Source organism: Schistocerca cancellata, chromosome 4, assembly GCF_023864275.1.
Source record: "Schistocerca cancellata isolate TAMUIC-IGC-003103 chromosome 4, iqSchCanc2.1, whole genome shotgun sequence".
Taxonomy (NCBI): domain Eukaryota; kingdom Metazoa; phylum Arthropoda; class Insecta; order Orthoptera; family Acrididae; genus Schistocerca; species Schistocerca cancellata.
The window spans coordinates 567554134-567571709 of NC_064629.1; the positions used below are offsets into that span (position 1 = coordinate 567554134).

Here is a 17576-nt window from a genome sequence, read left to right on the forward strand (position 1 = left end):
AACAGATCTACTAAAGAGACTGCCTTCACTACACATGTCTGTACTCTTTTGGAATAATGCTGCATGAGGTGGAATCCTTACAAGACAGGATTAACGGAGTACATAGAGAAAGTTCAAAGAAGAGCAACACGTTTTCAATTATTGAGAAATAGGGGAAGGGGAGAGTGTCAAGGACATAATACAAGATATGGGGTATACATCATTAAAATAAAGGTGTTTCTCGTTGGGGCAGGATCTTTTCACAAAATTTCAATCACCAACTTTCTTCTCCAAATATGAAAATATTTTGTTGGTGCTGACCTACACAGGGAGAAATGATCCATCATAATAAAATAAGGGAAATCAGAGCTCACACGGAAATATATAGGTGTGAACATTTTAGATTAGGCTTTATCATGACTGTTATTGACATCGACTGAAACAACAAGTTTACTGTTACCAGACACTGTTTATTTATCTCCACGACACATTTTGGAGGTTTAACTGGATTTACATTTGTTTGTGTGACAAATGTGTGTGGTGTGATTTTTGGAGGAACTTGTGGCACTGTCTACAAAAAAACTATTTCATAACACGGTTTTGGAAAGTTTTTTCACTAAAAACAAAACATATGTATCTAACAGTGAAACTAAAACAAGTACTATAGAATACCTCCAGGGGTCACAGGTTCCTTTCATTGTCTTAACATTATCACGTGTAACCTGTCATATTTTGTAAACAAAGATGGCGTCTGGGTACTACTAAGTGCAAAGAGCATATAGCAAAAGAGAAGCATTATCAAAAAGTACAAAGAATATACATCATAACAACATTATTATTTTGGAATAAGTTTTGAAGGATTGTATAGATCTTTGTTTTGAGGTGCAGAATACATACATTGGAATAAATATTTCAGGTGGTGTATAAATCCAATTCTGTCATGTAAATATAGCTTAAATTGCATACTCTTTTAGATAAATTTCAAACTTTAAGTACAATAATTATGTTGGCAAGAATGGTAAAATTATACATAAATAACAGTTTTGTTTGGAATTCAGAGATAAGGATGAAAGGCTGGAGGTGGAGGGAGAGGAAGAGAAAAAGAGAGAGACGTGGGTTAATGCTTAAAAATATGCAGATAGCTGTACAATTTGTGGTGTTGGTTGATGTACATTTAGTTTCAAGCTGACAGGGGGTCCAAGCTGTTGCATGCTATTGGTGTGATCGTATATTTGTAACATTAAGGTAGGTGTGTATGTATATATAATGTATATATGTGTGTGTGGGGGGAGGGGGGGATGAATACATGCACTTATTCCAGTGCATGTATTCATCATCATCAGTTATCTGCTATATTAGCAGGTCCTTTGCCTCTCCATCTTCTGCGATCCATTGCTTCCTTCTTAAGGCTGCTGTATGTTGTACCATCTATCATGTCATCCAGGATCTGGAATCTCTTCCTTCCTCGCTTCCTTCTCCCTTCTACATAACCTTCTAAAACTGCATGTATTAAAGCACCTCAAAACAGAGAACTCCACAATCCTTCAACACCTATTCCAAAATAATAATGTTGTTGTGATGTATATTCTTTCTACTTTGTGATAATGTTTCTCTTTTGCTACACTCATCAAAAAAAGTTTTGCATCACCTCAATTCTGATAGTTCTGGAATCTGTAAAGAAAATTGAAATAGAGATCAATATAAACATCATTTCCGCCCTTTTTATTGTTCATGAAAACCACACATTGCCTGTTGTACCACCATACAGCGAGACCCTCAAGATATGGTGGTCCAGATTGCTGTACACACCAGTACCATTAATACCCAGTAGCACGTCCTCTTGCATTGGTGCATGCCTGTATTCCTCACGGCATACTATCCACAAGTTCATCAAGGCACTGTTGGTCCAGATTGTCCCACTCCTCAACAGCGATTCAGCGTAGATCCCTCAGAGTGGTTGGTGGGTCACATCGTCCATAAGCAGTCTTTTTCAATCTATCCCAGACATGTCAGATAGGGTTCATGTCTGGAGAACATGCTGGCCACACTAGTTGAACGAAGTTGTTATCCTGAATGAAGTCATTCACAAGATGTGCACGATGGGGGCACGAATTGTCATCCATGAAGACGAATGCCTCGCCAATATGCTGCCAATATGGTTGCACTATCGGTCGCAGGATGGTATTCACGTATCGTACAGCCGTTACAGCGCCTTCTATGACCATCAGTGGTGTACGTTGGCCCCACATAATGCCACCCCAAAACAGCAGGGAACCTCCACCTTGCTGCACTCGCTGGACGGTGTATCTAAGGCATTTAGCCTGACCAGGTTGCCTCCAAAGATGTCTCCAAAATTGTCTGGTTGAAGGTACATGTGACACACATCGGTAAAGAGAATGTGATGCCAATCCTGAGCGGTCCATTCGGCATGTTGTTGGGCCCATCTGTACTGCGCTGCAGGGTGTCGTGGTTGCAAAGATGGACCTTGCGCATCATGCAGCCTATTGCGCAGAGTCTGAGTCGTAACACGATGTCCTGTGGCTGCACGAAAAGCATTCCTCAACATGGTGGGGTTGCTGTCAATGTTCTTCCAAGCCATACTCTGTAGGTAGCGGTCATCCACTGCAGTAGTAGCCCTTGGGAGGCCTGAGTGAGGTATGTCATAGACAGTTCCTGCCTCTCTCTGTATCTCCTCCATATCCGAACAAAATCGCTTTGGTTCCCTCCGAGACGCCTGGACACTTACCTTGCTAAGAGCCCCTCTTGGCACAAAGTAACAATGCAGACACTATCAAACCGCAGTATTGATCATCTAGGCATGGATGAACTACAGACAACACAAGCTGTGTACCTCCTACCTGGTGGAATGACTGGAACTGATTGGCTGTCGGACCCCCTCCGTCTAATAGGTGCTGCTCATGCATGGTTGTTTACATCTTTGGGCGGGTTTAGTGACATCTCTGAACAGTCAAAGGGACTGTGTCTGTGATACAATATCCATAGTCAATGACTCTTCAGGAGTTCTGGGAACCGGGGTGATGCAAAACTTCTTTTGATGTATGTATATGCTCTTTCCACCTAGTAGTTTCCAGACACCAGCTTTGTTTACAAAATATGACAGTTTACATGTGATGCATTACCAATGTTCTGAAATAGTGTTTTGTAGACAGTGTTACAAGTTCCTCCAAAACACACACACACACACACACACACACACACACACACACACACACACGTCATACTAACAAATGTAAATCCACCTGATGATGGAAGTTAGTTAGTTGGTTGGTTGGTTGTTTGGTTGGTTTGGAGAGAAAGGGACCAAACTACAGGGTCATCAGTCCCCTTCCCCACATTCAATGGGCCCCATTTCGTGTCCTCCAAGTTTGAAGCATTCTGTGCTGCTAATGGCATTCGCCATCTGACCTCAGCCCCGTTCCATCCCCAGTCAAACGGCGAGGCTGAACACTGTGAGTACATTTAAGTCACAGATGAGCAAGTTGCGCACCACGCACTCTCGTAAGTGTGCCCTCTGGGCTTTCCTTGCTCCCTATCGCTCTCAGCCACGCGGCACCCGTTCCCCAGCGGAACTGCTACAAGGCCGCGCCGATCGGTTGCTCCTGCAGCTATTGCACCCACCGCCACACACTCCCTTTGCTTCGCCTCGTTCTGGCTTGGCGCCACATGATTTGGTGTTCTATCTGGGAGCAGGGGCACATTCTTCGCCAGCTTGGCCGCGCCTTATTTCTCATTTCTTGTCCCTCCGGCACTGTCAAGCGACACCAGAACCAGATCCATTTGTGCCACCCCCCCGGCTTTCTGCTGCTGGTTGTTTTCCGGCAGAATTGGAGGCTTCGCAGCTTCCGCCACCTGAGCCCATGTCTCCACCGACGGCACCTCCTCCGCTTGCACCTCCGCGGGCACGCCTGCTGTCATCGCCGCTGCCGGTCCGGTCACCTGCACCGAACAGGGGCCTCTCGCCGCCACTGCAACGGGCCCACCTCCGGCTGCCGCCACCATGCTCCTCCGTGGTGGCAGAACCGAGGGACACTGTGGCTGATGTCACACTGCTGCCGCCTCCGCCGCCCATGGAGGTCGTCGTGCCGCATACCCAGTAGTGGCGCACGGCCTGAGCAGGTTTTCCATGGGGCGTTTTCCTCATGCCCTCGCAAGCAATTCAGGATCGTGGATGGACAGCACGCCCCAGCAGTTCCGCTGTCCGCCCCCTCAGCTGCGCAGCCCCTGGGTCTCTCCACCCACCGTCGGAAGCTATACTCAACAACAGTCTGTCGTTTCAGGGGGGGAGGGATGTGGTATCAATAGCTCCGAAGCCACGGCATAGGTTGGCACTACAACACCAACACCGACGACAGCGTCCTAGAGCAGGCGCTGTCCAGGTCTACGAGCTCCGTTACAGATGCAACCCATTTGATCAAGAGCAGACAGCCAGGACACTTAGCTTCAGCTTGAGACTGTGCTCATCTGTACAAGTTATGTATGCCTCTGTATATGTACTCAGGCTCCAGTAAACCACTTTTACTTACGTGCAGTACCGACATATTTTTCCTGCTCCTGCTCCTACCCACGCGCCGCCTTCCAGGCAGGATACAAAAAGGAATACCTTGAGCCTATTCTAACGCCCAAACCCGCATGGAGCAATGATGGAAGTTTAAACCTCAGAAATGTGTCGGTGGAGATAAACAAACAGTATCTGGTAACAGTAAACTTGTTGTTTCATTTGAAGATATAGGTGTTCACTTTTTCCAAGAGGTGTTCTAGAGTGGAATAATAGAGAATCATTGTGCAGGTGGTTTGATAAACCCTCTGCCAGGCACTTAAGTAAGATTTGCAAAGTATCCATGTAGATGTAGCTGTAGATATAGAAAAGAAAAATGTGTGGCAATAGAATGAGGAATGCCATATTGGTTTTGGGTCAGAGACCACCTGTGTGAGCCAAAGTGATTTGTGCACCTCAAATTGGACAAGGATTTTACCAGAGACGTACCAGATAATGAGGAAAGTCAAGGGAGTGGACAGTAACACCATAGATTTTGTGAGTCGCATGTTAAAAAATTGAATGTAAGATATTCAATTACAGAAAAGGAAGCATTATAAAATTTAGTTCTTAAATATCTGGTCGAAAATCAGATTATTGGGTATTATTAGTTTTAACTGTAAGTGAATTCTGGCCTTACATAATACAATTTTGAAGTGAACAACATTCAGGAATTGCCATCTGGAATAGGGACAGAAGCTAAAAGATAACCACAGTAGAAGGGAATTACGATCAGCATTTGTTGTCATATGACTCCATGTTCAGCCATCTGGTAGAGATGCATGATGTAATCAGCTTCTGCAAAATATATTTACTAAACTATTCCATTAACTTGTGATAAGACATTCATCAGTATCACTCTGCAATCATGAATTAGCTAAGTCAACTAAAACTACAGAAAAGTATTCTCATTCACACCTGGTCAGCCCAAACTATTGCCTCAGCAGGAAAGAAAATAAAATAAACGTAGGGGTCAAAAAGTACTAAGTTAAATAAACAAATACAAAGAAAAGAAAACAAAACAAAATTAAACAATTTTTAATACCAAACAGTGGAAAGTCCAAGATCAAATAACAACAATATTATGAAAATGAGAGACTGCTATTCACCAACAGGATACATCGAGTCACAGACAGGCACAACAAAAAACTGCTATACATTTAAGTACCACCGTCTCTGACCACTGGGGCCTGACTGCTGCCACAGCAGCCAGAGACAAGTAGTCAAACATGTGTGAGATGTGCTTGTGTGCATGTGTGCATGCGTGTTTTCTACTTCAGAAGAAGACCTTTTGACCTAAAGCTCAAACGTATAGCAGTCTTTTTGTTGTGCCTGTCTGTGACTCAACATCATCTCTATATGCTGAGTAGTACTCTGTCCTTTTCATAATATAGCAATTTTTAATATGGACTTGATGATGAATCTCGTACTTTCAAACAATAGTAAACAATGGACCATTTGCATGATTTGTCACACAGGATTTATGTTTAATTGTCTTTGTTTTTCACGTCTTATTACTGTAATCTCTGCTATAATGTGGTGGTCACACTTAATCATTATTCTAATCAGTTTTATTGTGTAAAATGATACTAGATGGTGTGCTTTACAAAGTACTGCTCTTTCGTGTAAATTGTTACCAAAAACATTATGGTATATGGTAAGTCTCTTACAGATTGCATTTCAGTGTTCATCATAATTATGTGTAAATGTTTTTTCTTGTAATTCTTTATCTTAAAAAACATACTTTATAGAAAACAATACAATTTTTGACAAGCCATCTGTCTGATAACTATCACTGAATGTAATTTTGCATTGTAATATGATAATTGAGATTTCTTTTTTAAGATGTGTGAACGAAGTTCTTCAAATAAAAGTGGAATGTGTAAATGTGTAAGGGGATAACTGAGTCTTAACTAACTCCCTAGTGACTAAAGCAGAAGTTGTAAATGTAAATGTTTCATTCATTTTTTATGGTTTTACAGAGAATTCTTAAAAAGTGGCCTGTGAGCTTCAAGTTTACAGCAACTTTGAAGTCATATGAGAATCATTTTATCCAGAAATTTCTAGTAGGTGGTTTCTTGAACATTCATGTTTCTCAGTAGCAGGCATTCAATTTTAGCCACTCTCAACACTACTTGACGGATTGGGCATTCAAGTACACAGCACACCTAGCTCAGGAAGCAAGGCGCCAAGATGGCACCAAAAGGACAGTGCAGTAACACTTTGATCTTCAAAAAAACATATGTAGTACAGCAGTGCACAAAAAGTGAGAGAAACGTGTGATAAAAGGGATACTGTGCGTCAAATGCAAGTTCTGCATGCATGAAAGATGTGCCAAAGCGAACCTTAAGTTCATAAATGACGATTCACCTTGGTCACGTCGTGACTGTGTGGGTGACAAACGGGCATAACTGTTAAACACAATAAACTCAAAAAATGAAATAACAATAATGAAATAATAATAATATATAGTGACATTGAAGCACTTAAAGAAGAGATAGTTGCCTTAAACGGAGGAAACGCAAACCTTGCATGTGGTAAATGTGCACAGAAGTGCGGAATTAGTGTGTCTTTGAGTGAACAAAGCCATGACAATCGGCATGTTTCCTATTCAGAAAATGATGCAATAGAAGATATATCCGATGCTCCTGAAAAAGTGATAAATAATTCTAACTGCACAGAAACTACAAATCATTATAAATGAACTATTGTACAGCACAAGAAGAAAGACAGGCATTAAACAGGAGAAAAATGTAGGGTGGAAAATGACTTCCTAATAATCAGTGATTCAATGCTCAAAAACGTCATGATTCCAAACTGTGAAGTCAATGTGTGCCCAGGAATCAGAATGCATCAGTTAAATAAACATTTCAAGAATATTCTGCAGGTGCAGCAAAACTCAAAAAACGTAATCAACAGTGAATACTACAAAAGTGTGTTTGTACATACTGGGAAAAATTCATTTCAAAGTTGCAGCAAAGAGGACCTCATTAACGCAACACGGAATGTGATTCTACTGGTGAAAAGCATTTATTCACATTCAAGAATCATAATAAGCTGCATATTACATGGATGATCGGTGAGTGACAAATACATAGACAGAATAAACTGGAACCTCTGTGATCAGTGTAATGGACTAGGAGCAATATTTGTAGACTCAAACAAGTTGATCACCAAAAATTGTATAGCACAGGACGGTTTGCATCTAAATAGGTTAGGTTCCATAACTTTCAGCAAAATCTTTATTGATAAGTACAAAATTATACGAAGCAACAGAAACTAATAGCCAGTGATGGGGGTGAAAAACAAAAAACACAGTAAAGAAAGAGGAACAGTGTTCAAGGAAAGATGTATTTAAAACTATACAAGTAAGTATTCATTCTTAATGCACTGGAACATGGATGGCCTCAATGCAATGTATCCACAGGATAAAATAACAAAAATTGACAAGCTTCAAATTATTCTTCCAGAAGGAAGAAATATCAGTCATTTGCCTACATGAACAATGGCTTAAGAAAGACTCGGTCATAGTTTTAAACAAATTAAAAAACTTTACAGTAGCTAACAGTTTTTGTAGGAAAAACAGAACCCATGTTGGCTCATGTATACTGGTTAACAGCTCTTTAGAATGTAAAGAAAGAGAAAATTTTAATTTTCTTAACAAAAAACTCATATTTGAAAGTTGCTGTGTAGAGCTAGAACACAACATGATGATGATAATATTACCTCAACATATAGGATTACTGGTAGTGTTGTGACTAAATTACTTTTAGAGAAAGTCCAGTGTCTCCTACACAAAATCACAAAAGAAAAGAGGAAGGAAATAGTAACTGTTGCTGATTTTAACACAGATACGGCAAGTGAAACAAGCTTGTCAATTAAGTTTGTTTACTTAATTCAAAAACATGGCTTTACACTAAATTTCACCAGAGCAAATGAGCGAACTGCAACGTGTATGGAGCACATTTTAACCAATTCTACATTTCATGACACTGTTAAATTCTCTTTAAACCTAGGTATCTCAGATCACTCTGCTTCGCTTATTGAATTACTAAAAGTAAGTAAAGATGTTTCATGAAAAGACAGTTCAGTGAAGAAAACATGCACTTGTTCTGATGTAGACTGAGTGAGATAAATTGGTAACATTATAACATGAAAGCCCATGTTCAAAATTTTTGATAAGTTCTTAAAACAGCTTTTTGGATGTTTTCAATGAAACTTTTCCATCTGTACTCTATCACAGAAAGGCAAGTACTAAACTACAGTGGATTACTAATGGCATAATAATACCTGTTAATAGAAAGAGCCCCCCCCATGAACCATGGACCTTGCCATTGGTGGGGAGGCTTGCGTGCCTCAGCGATACAGATAGCTGTACCGTAGGTGCAACCACAATGGAGGGGTATATGTTGAGGGGCCAGACAAATGTGTGGTTCCTGAAGAGGAGCAGAAGCCTTTTCAGTAGTTGCAGGGGCAACAGTATGGATGATTGACTGATCTGGCCTTGTAACACTAACAAAAACAGCCTTGCTGTGCTGGTTCTGCAAACAGCTGAAAGCAAGGGGAAACTACGGCCGTAATTTTTCCCGAGAGCATGCAGCTTTACTGTACAGTTAAATGATGCTAGCATCCTCTTGGGTAAAATATCCCAGAGGTAAAATAGTGCCCTATTCGTATCTCCGGGCAGGGAATACTCTCAGGAGGACATTATCAGGAGAAAGAAAACTGGCGTTCTACGGATCGGAGTGTGGAATGTCAGATCCCTTAATCGGGCAGGTAGGTTAGAAAATTTAGAAAGGGAAATGGCTAGGTTAAAGTTAGATATAGTGGGAATTAGTGAAGTTTGGTGGCAGGAGGAACAAGATTTCTGGTCAGGTGAATACAGGGTTATAAATACAAAATCAAATAGGGGTAATGCAGGAGTAGGTTTAATAATGAATAAGAAAATAGGAATGCGAGTAAACTACTACAAACAGCATAGTGAACGCATTAGTGAGGCCAAGATAGACACAAAGCCCACGCCTACCACATGAGTACAAGTTTATATGCCAACTAGCTCTGCAGATGAAGAAGAGATTGATTAAATGTGTGATAAGATAAAAAGAAATTATTCAAATACTGAAGGGAGACTAAATTTACTAGTCATGGGTGACTGGAACTCAATAGTAGGAAAAGGAAGAGAAGGAAACATAGTAGGTGAATATGGAATGGGGTTAAGGAATGAAAGAGGAAGCCGCCTGGTAGAATTTTGCACAGAGCATAACTTAATCATAGCTAACACTTGGTTCAAGAATCATAAAAGAAGGTTGTATACATGGAAGAAGCCTGGAGATACTGCAAGGTCTCAGACAGATTATATAAGGGTAAGACAGAGATTCAGGAACCAGGTTTTAAATTGTAAGACATTTCCAGGGGCAGATGTGGACTCTGACCACAATCTATTGTTTATGAACTGTAGATTAAAACTGAAGAAACTGCAAAAAATGTGGGAATTTGAGGAGATGGGACCTCGATAAACTGAAAGACCCAGAGGTTGTAGAGAGCTTCAGGGAGCGCATTAGGGAACAATTGATAAGAATGGGGGAAAGAAATACAGTAGAAGAAGAATGGGTAGCTTTGAGAGACGAAATAGTGAAGGTAGCAGAGGATCAAGTAGGTAAAAAGACGAGGGCTAATAGAAATCTTTGGGTAACAGAAGAGACTGAATTTAATTGATGAAAGGAGAAAATACAAAAATGCAGTAAATGAAGCAGGCAAAAAGGAATACAAATGTCTCAAAAATGAGATCGACAGGATGTGCAAAATGACTAAGCAGGGATGGCTAGAGGACAAATGTAAGGATGTAGAAGCGCATATCACTATGGGTAAGATAGATACTGCCTACAGGAAAATTAAAGAGACCTTTGGAGAAAAGAGAACCACTTGCATGAATATCAAGAGCTCAGCTGGAAACCCAGTTCTAAGCAAAGAAGGGAAAGCAGAAAGGTGGAAGGAGTATATGAAGGGTCTATACGAGGACAATGTTCTTGAGGGCAATATTATGGAAATGGAAGAGAATGTAGATGAAGATAAAATAGGAGATATGATACTGCGTGAAGAGTTTGACAGAGCACTGAAATACCTGAGTCGAAACAAGGCCCCGGGAATAGACCACATTCCATTAGAACTACTGACGGCATTGGGAGAGCCATTCCTGACAAAACTCTATCATCTGGTGAGCAAAATGTATAAGAGAGACGAAATACCTTCAGACTTCAAGAAGAATACAATAATTCCAATACCAAAGAAGGCAGGTGTTGACAGATGTGAAAATTACCGAACTATCAGTTTAATAAGCCATGGCTGCAAAATATTGACACAAATTCTTTACAGACGAATGGAAAAACTGGTAGAAGCCAACCTCAGGGAAGATCAGTTTGGATTCTGTAGAAATGTTGGAACACGTGAGGCAATACCGACCCTACAACTTACCTCAGAAAATAGATTAAGGAAAGACAAACCTACGTTTCTAGCATTTGTAGACTTAGAGAAAGCTTTTGACAATGTTGACTGGAATACTCTCTTTCAAATTCTGAAGTCGGCAGGGGTAAAATACAGGGAGTGAAAGGCTATTTACAATTTGTACAGAAACCAGACGGCAGTTATAAGAGTTGAGAGGCATGAAAGGGAAGCGGTGGTTGGTAAGGGAGTGAGACGGGGTTGTAGCCTACCCCAATGTTATTCAATCTGTATACTGAGCAAGCAGAAAAGGAAACAAAAGAAAAATTTGGAGTAGGAATTAAAATCCATGGAGAAGAAATAAAAACTTTCGAGGTTCGCCGATGACATTGTAATTCTGGCAGACATAGCAACGGACCTGGAAGAGCAGCTGAACGGAATGGACAGTGTCTTGATAGGAGGATATAAGATGAACATCAACAAAAGCAAAACGAGGATAATGGAATGTAGTCAAATTAAATCAGATGATGCTGCGGGAAATAGATTAGGAAATGAGACGCTTAAAGTAGTAAATGAGTTTTGCTATTTGGGGAGCAAAATAACTGATGATGGTCGAAGTAGAGAATATACAAAATGTAGACTGGCAATGGCAAGGAAAGTGTTTCTGAAGAATAGAAATTTGTTAACATCAAGTACAGATTTAAGTGTCAGGAAGACGTTTCTGAAAGTATTCGTATGGAGTGTAGCCATGTATGGAAGTGAAACATGTACAATAAATAGTTTACACAAGAAGAGAATAGAAGCTTTCGAAATGTGGTGCTACAGAAGAATGCTGAAGATTAGATGGGTAGATCACATAACTAATGAGGGGGTATTGACTAGAATTGGAGATAAGAGAAATTTGTGGCACAACTTGACTAGAAGATGGGATCGGTTGGTAGGGCATATTCTAAGGCATCAAGGGATCACCAATTTAGTATTGGAGGGCAGCGCGGAGGGTAAAAATCATAGAGGGAGACCAAGAGGTGAATACACTAAACAGTTTCAGGACGGAGGTTGCAGTAGGTACTGGGAGATGAGATGAAGCTTGCACAGATAGAGTAGCATGGAGAGCTGCATCAAACCAGTCCCTGGACTGAAGACCACAACAACAACAACAACAACAACAACAATAGAAAGAGACAGCTACATACTGAGCTGAAATCCAACAACGGTCATGAGTTCATTAGCTATGTTAAATCATATAAAAAAATATTTAGGAAAGCTGTACAAGCAGCAAAGAAAATGGTAAATACTAAATTATCAACAAGCACAGAAATAAATCCAAGGTTGTTTGGACAGTTTTCATGTCTGAACCTGGAATCAATCCTAGCCTCCAGGAAATTTATTAAATAAACATACAAGACAAAATAATTGTAAATCCTGCTCAAACATCAGAAAATTTTAACAATTTTTTTATAACAGGCTAACATTTTTTTATAATGGTAGCAAAATGTGATGTCAATGTAGATGTAGATGCAGATTCCTATCAAGATAACATACATTTATTTGGGTCAAGTCCGGCGATCAGAGTGTAATTAAATGTGACAAAGTAACAGTAAAAGATGTAGAAAAAACTATACTAAACCTAAAAAATAAAAATTCTGTGGGATGGCCTAAAATACCTGTGAAAGTCATCAAACCAGTCTCAAATATAATAGCACACTCACTGTCTGAAATAATTAATAAGCCACTTGAAGGAGATTACTTTCCAGACATTCTAAACTAAGCGGAAGTGAAACCATTATTTAAAAAAGGCTCTCTTTATATGGGAAAATGCCGTCCAATTTCCCTTCTTCCTCATTTTTCTAAAATATCTAAAATGATTGTTGCAATCCAGATTCACAATATTTGTCACAGGTTTAACACAATCTCAAAAAATCAATACGACTTCCAAAAAAGTAAAACTACAATTTATGCAATTAACAAATTCATAAATAAAGTTAGTTCCACCTCAGATAAATCACAAAAAGCTGCAGGAATCTTCTGTGACTTATCCAAAGCGTTCAACTATGTGTGCCACTCACTATTATTACCTAAAATGCAAAAATATCGAATTACAGCAGTGCCTTAGAGTGGTGTAAGTGATATTTGACAAAGAGAGAGCAAAGGGTAGTCATTACATCACACAAAGGAAAATATTCATCAAAATGGAGAACTATCTCACAGTAGGTACCACAAGGTTCAATTCTGGGCCCTATACTGTTTTTTCTTTTTACATAAATGACTTACCCATAAACATAAATCATCATTCATTTTTATTCACTGATGACACATCAGTACTGATAGAATATGAAAATGAAGAAGAAATTCCCAAAAATGTCATAAAAACTCTAGAAAATCTAGATGTGGTGTTCCATCTAAATGGCCTAGAACTAAATATTAAAAAAACACAGCTTATGCAGTGTAAGACAAAACAGTCAAAAATAAATGATATTCAAATTATGCAAGGAAGTCTGGAACTAAACGAGGCAGAATGTGTTAAATTCTTAGGACAGAAATCTGTCATGGTCTTCACATACAGACTATTTAAAAAACAAACTGAACAGACTGGCATTTGCTATGTCAATCATAGCCAGTGTCACTGTAATAGACACGAAAAAGATAATGTACCATTGCTACTTCGAAGAAATAGTGAGATACGGCATGGTCTTTTGGGGAAACACTAGCAATTTGACACAAATATTAACTTTACAGAAAAAGATTATAAGGAACAAGTGTAGCGCAAAGTCAAGAGAATCTTGACTGCCACTATTGTGTGTTCCCTCACTGTATTTATATGAAATAATTCTTTTCAGAAATAATAATCCGAATTTGTTTGCTCCAAATATCTTCTGACAGGGATATGAAACTAGAAACAAAGAAAGATTCATGCTTCCTACACATAGACTCAATCTTTTTGCACAGACTCCACAATATATGGGGACGAAAATATAGAATAAGTTAAAAAAGACAAATATTCAAAAGATTGAATCTGATTTCATAAAAATAAAATTCTATAACACTCTGGTACAAAAATTCTATTACTTTACTAATGACTCTTTTAATCATGACCTGACCATTTGAGAAGGATAATATATATGTTGTATTTCATGCAAAACCTATTATAGTTATATGCTTGACGAGTTTCCTGTACTTTGACATGTATGTTATGAGCTAATGAAATTCTGATTCTGATGCCTGCCTTTAACATGGCCATGGTAGTAGAGTTTATATAGGTTACAAATAATGTTAACTGGAGGAAGTCAATCTGCAAAATACGTCTAAAGGAAAGAACAGCCCAGGAGCCACCAGCACCAGCCACAGGGGGCTCACATTCTGAAGATGACTTTAGTTTAAGTCGAAACTGCTCATAATAAATAAATATAATTGCGATCTAGACTTATTTTAAACAACAGGAATTATTGAGAAACAGAATTTGCTTTGTGTTGTGAAACAGTGAAAGCCGAATGAATTCTTGGGATCGTAAAGTTGAATTTATATATTCAAGAATCCACATTTCTGAAAGATAAGGAAATAAAGTGATTACCAAAAATTGAAGAAATATTGTGGTGAGTTATGCAAGAGTGAACCTTACTGTTTTTCATCAGCAATGATGTAAGTATGGAGAGATTATAAACAGTGACGTTCAAACACAATGACTGAAATAAAATGGATACCCACTGAACTGACTTAATTTCAAGAAGTTAACTACTTTAATAACAGAAAAATTTGCAAGTCTTTGAATTAGAGCCCAATATCAAAGTTAAATCACTGTCGGCTACATTACTGATAATGGACTATAATTCAAAATTTTTCACTGTTCGCACATGGCATACATGGATATCAATTGCTCCCATTGCATCTAAACCCAAGCCACAAAAGAAATGTTGGTTTCATAAGCAGCCACCCCTGGAAAAAAGTTAGTAACCATATGACAGGAAAGCAAAAGTCTATGTCCTTGATATGTCAAGAAATTAGGGCTGTTGTTTTATCTGATGCCTTAATGGAAAGCACATATGCAAGTACATACTGTAGCTTTAATACAAATTATCATATCTCAGATCAGTAACAGAGGCATTAATCTGCAAGAAATATAAATGAAATGCACATAAATCATAAAATGGTATGGTGCTTACCTTCTTAGCAAAAGCCTACAATCTAAAGCTCTATGGTTAATTTCCTGCCAACATCAAGATTGTTGGAGACTGCACCACCCTTAACCCACACACTACGTGGTTTTCCTTTGTTGGATAACCGATTGTTTAATTTTGCTCAAAATAGAAATTTTTTCAGCAATGAAAAGGGGGATTCGAAACATTACAAGAGCATTGAATTTCTACTCCACCATCCAGCACTCTCAGCAATCTAACACAAAATTGGACAGCATATTTTGCTACATATACTATGAATATCTTGTCATGAGGACATCTAATCAGCATTTGCCAATTCATTTAGCAAAGTCATCTAGTTTTTCTCTATTCATATGCCCTCTTGGTCTAAGACCAGTATTCTATTTTCCATTACATAGGGTGCCAATTTTTCAAGGCTGAAATTTATGTTGGCAAGGGTTAAAAAGAGCTAAAATGAATCACACAGTGACTCTGGCATCCAAACATCAACTTCAAGAAGAGCCATTAATGAAGTAAGTGGATTTTGTATAGCTGTGAACAGAACAGTCAAGCTACTGTAAACAATAAAGTGAGAAGATTCTTCTCAAAATTAAAAATAAACCAGATTCAAGACACAACTTTCAAATACATACAGCACACTAACAAGCAGATGATGACAAAATAATTGACAAAATATCCACAGGACAAACAATGGGAAGAAGCTGATCAAAGACACAGTGTGGATGAGAAATATAATTATTTTGTAAAAATATTCCTTCAGCACTATGAACCCAGTTTTCCTTTACAACAGATCAGAGATACATGGAAGACAAGAGAAAGGGTGGCTAACACCTGGCACCAAAGTATGTTGTGCTAAGAAGAGGGCGCTTCACATTACACAGACAACTGGTTGTAACAAAGACATATAGGTGCACTACAAGCAATACTGCAAAATTTTTCACTGTGTTTGAAAAATATAAAAGATTCCATGAACACAACAAACACAATCTGCAGCAATATTAAGCAGGAAATTACTAAACTCTATAAGGTAAATGACATTGAACTCCCAGATGACACAAACAGGAAAACAGATGTTAAATTCAAACCATCATACCATAAATTCAGGGAATCCTTCCTAATAATAGCAAACTAAATGGGCAAAAAATGGCTCATCAAAAGTGGATTCATTAAATTTCCTCCAACAAGCAATGCATATACCACCAACACACAACAGTCTGGCAACTTAGCAGTTAAAGATATCGTGGAAATATTTATGGTAAATGCTGTTTAAATCATTTAATGTTTTTTTATTTATTACATTATTTCATTTAACATGTTTCAGCTGTGGAGACCATCAAACCAAACTAAGGAAAGCATCAACTGTATAAGAGCAAAGTATAAGTTTAACTTTAGTGTACACAGCTGCTGTAATTTTTTTGTTCGAAGTTTTTTCTAAGCTAAATAAAGAAAAAATAGGAAAAGTGTAGGATATAAACAGCACATCTCACAAATATTGCCTACTTGTATGAGTTTTAGTCTTACATCACAGTTCCATCTTCTGAAGCACTCCAGAACATATAGGGCACAGATGGTGCAGTGGCTATTCTTTTCACTCTTGCAGTATGACAACTACAAGAATGTGTTGTCTCACTTGATGTTATGTCATGTACTCTGATCAAACAGTCACCCGCGCCAGTGACAAGCACTCTGTCATTAGTCTTTGGTAAAAACTAAAAGAAAAAGGAAAAATGAGTCACTTAACATATAATCTTTCTGTAAAAAAAAGAAGAAATCATTAGCTTCTAGACTACTGTTCTACATCTCATATGTCATGTCAATCTGCTCTAACAGGTGTTTGCCACGATTAATGAATGAGCTACATATTGCCCAGACACATGCAGTTTATACTGTACAACTATCAATAACCATAAGAACTGTTTTTGGGTAATATTTTTCATTATCAGTGTTTTAGTTGCCCCCTACAGTCTCCTGCACTGCCCACCCTGTTTGTGTAAGTATTTTACATCTGAATGTCTTCAGGACTTTCAGGCAAAGAATTGGTCTAGTGCTGTTTCAATGTATTGCTACCAAAAATGTTTTCTATTCCACTAAAACCACTGCTGATATGGCAATGAAATAATCTGATGCAACAATAAGTTATGGAGGTTTTGCTTGTTTCTGTTTTTCATAGAGTTAATCCATTAGTTCCACCACTATGATTATATGACACTCGATACACAAATAAAACAGTTGAAGTCCAGGTTGGGATATCAACAATTTATGAAAAGGATAGATTGCTACTCACCATAAAGATGAGTCAAGTTACACACTCAGCTTTCAATCAAACCTTCTTGAGGGAAACACACACACACACACACACACACACACACACACACACACACACACACACACACACACACACACACCTTTTTATGTATATTTCTGTGCATATTTTTACATATTCTCACACATTT

At 38.6% G+C, this 17576-nt stretch overlaps 1 protein-coding gene across 3 annotated transcripts in view; it reads right to left on the bottom strand.

Moving 5' to 3' along the window:
* LOC126183524 (WD and tetratricopeptide repeats protein 1-like) overlaps positions 1–17576 on the bottom strand; it is a 207148-nt gene that overhangs the window by 148333 nt on the left and 41239 nt on the right. For all 3 annotated transcript variants that reach the window (XM_049925587.1, XM_049925584.1, XM_049925585.1), the window contains exon 5: positions 16645–16832. In XM_049925587.1, the coding sequence (XP_049781544.1) occupies positions 16645–16832 (188 nt within the window). The remainder of the gene's footprint in view (positions 1–16644; positions 16833–17576) is intronic.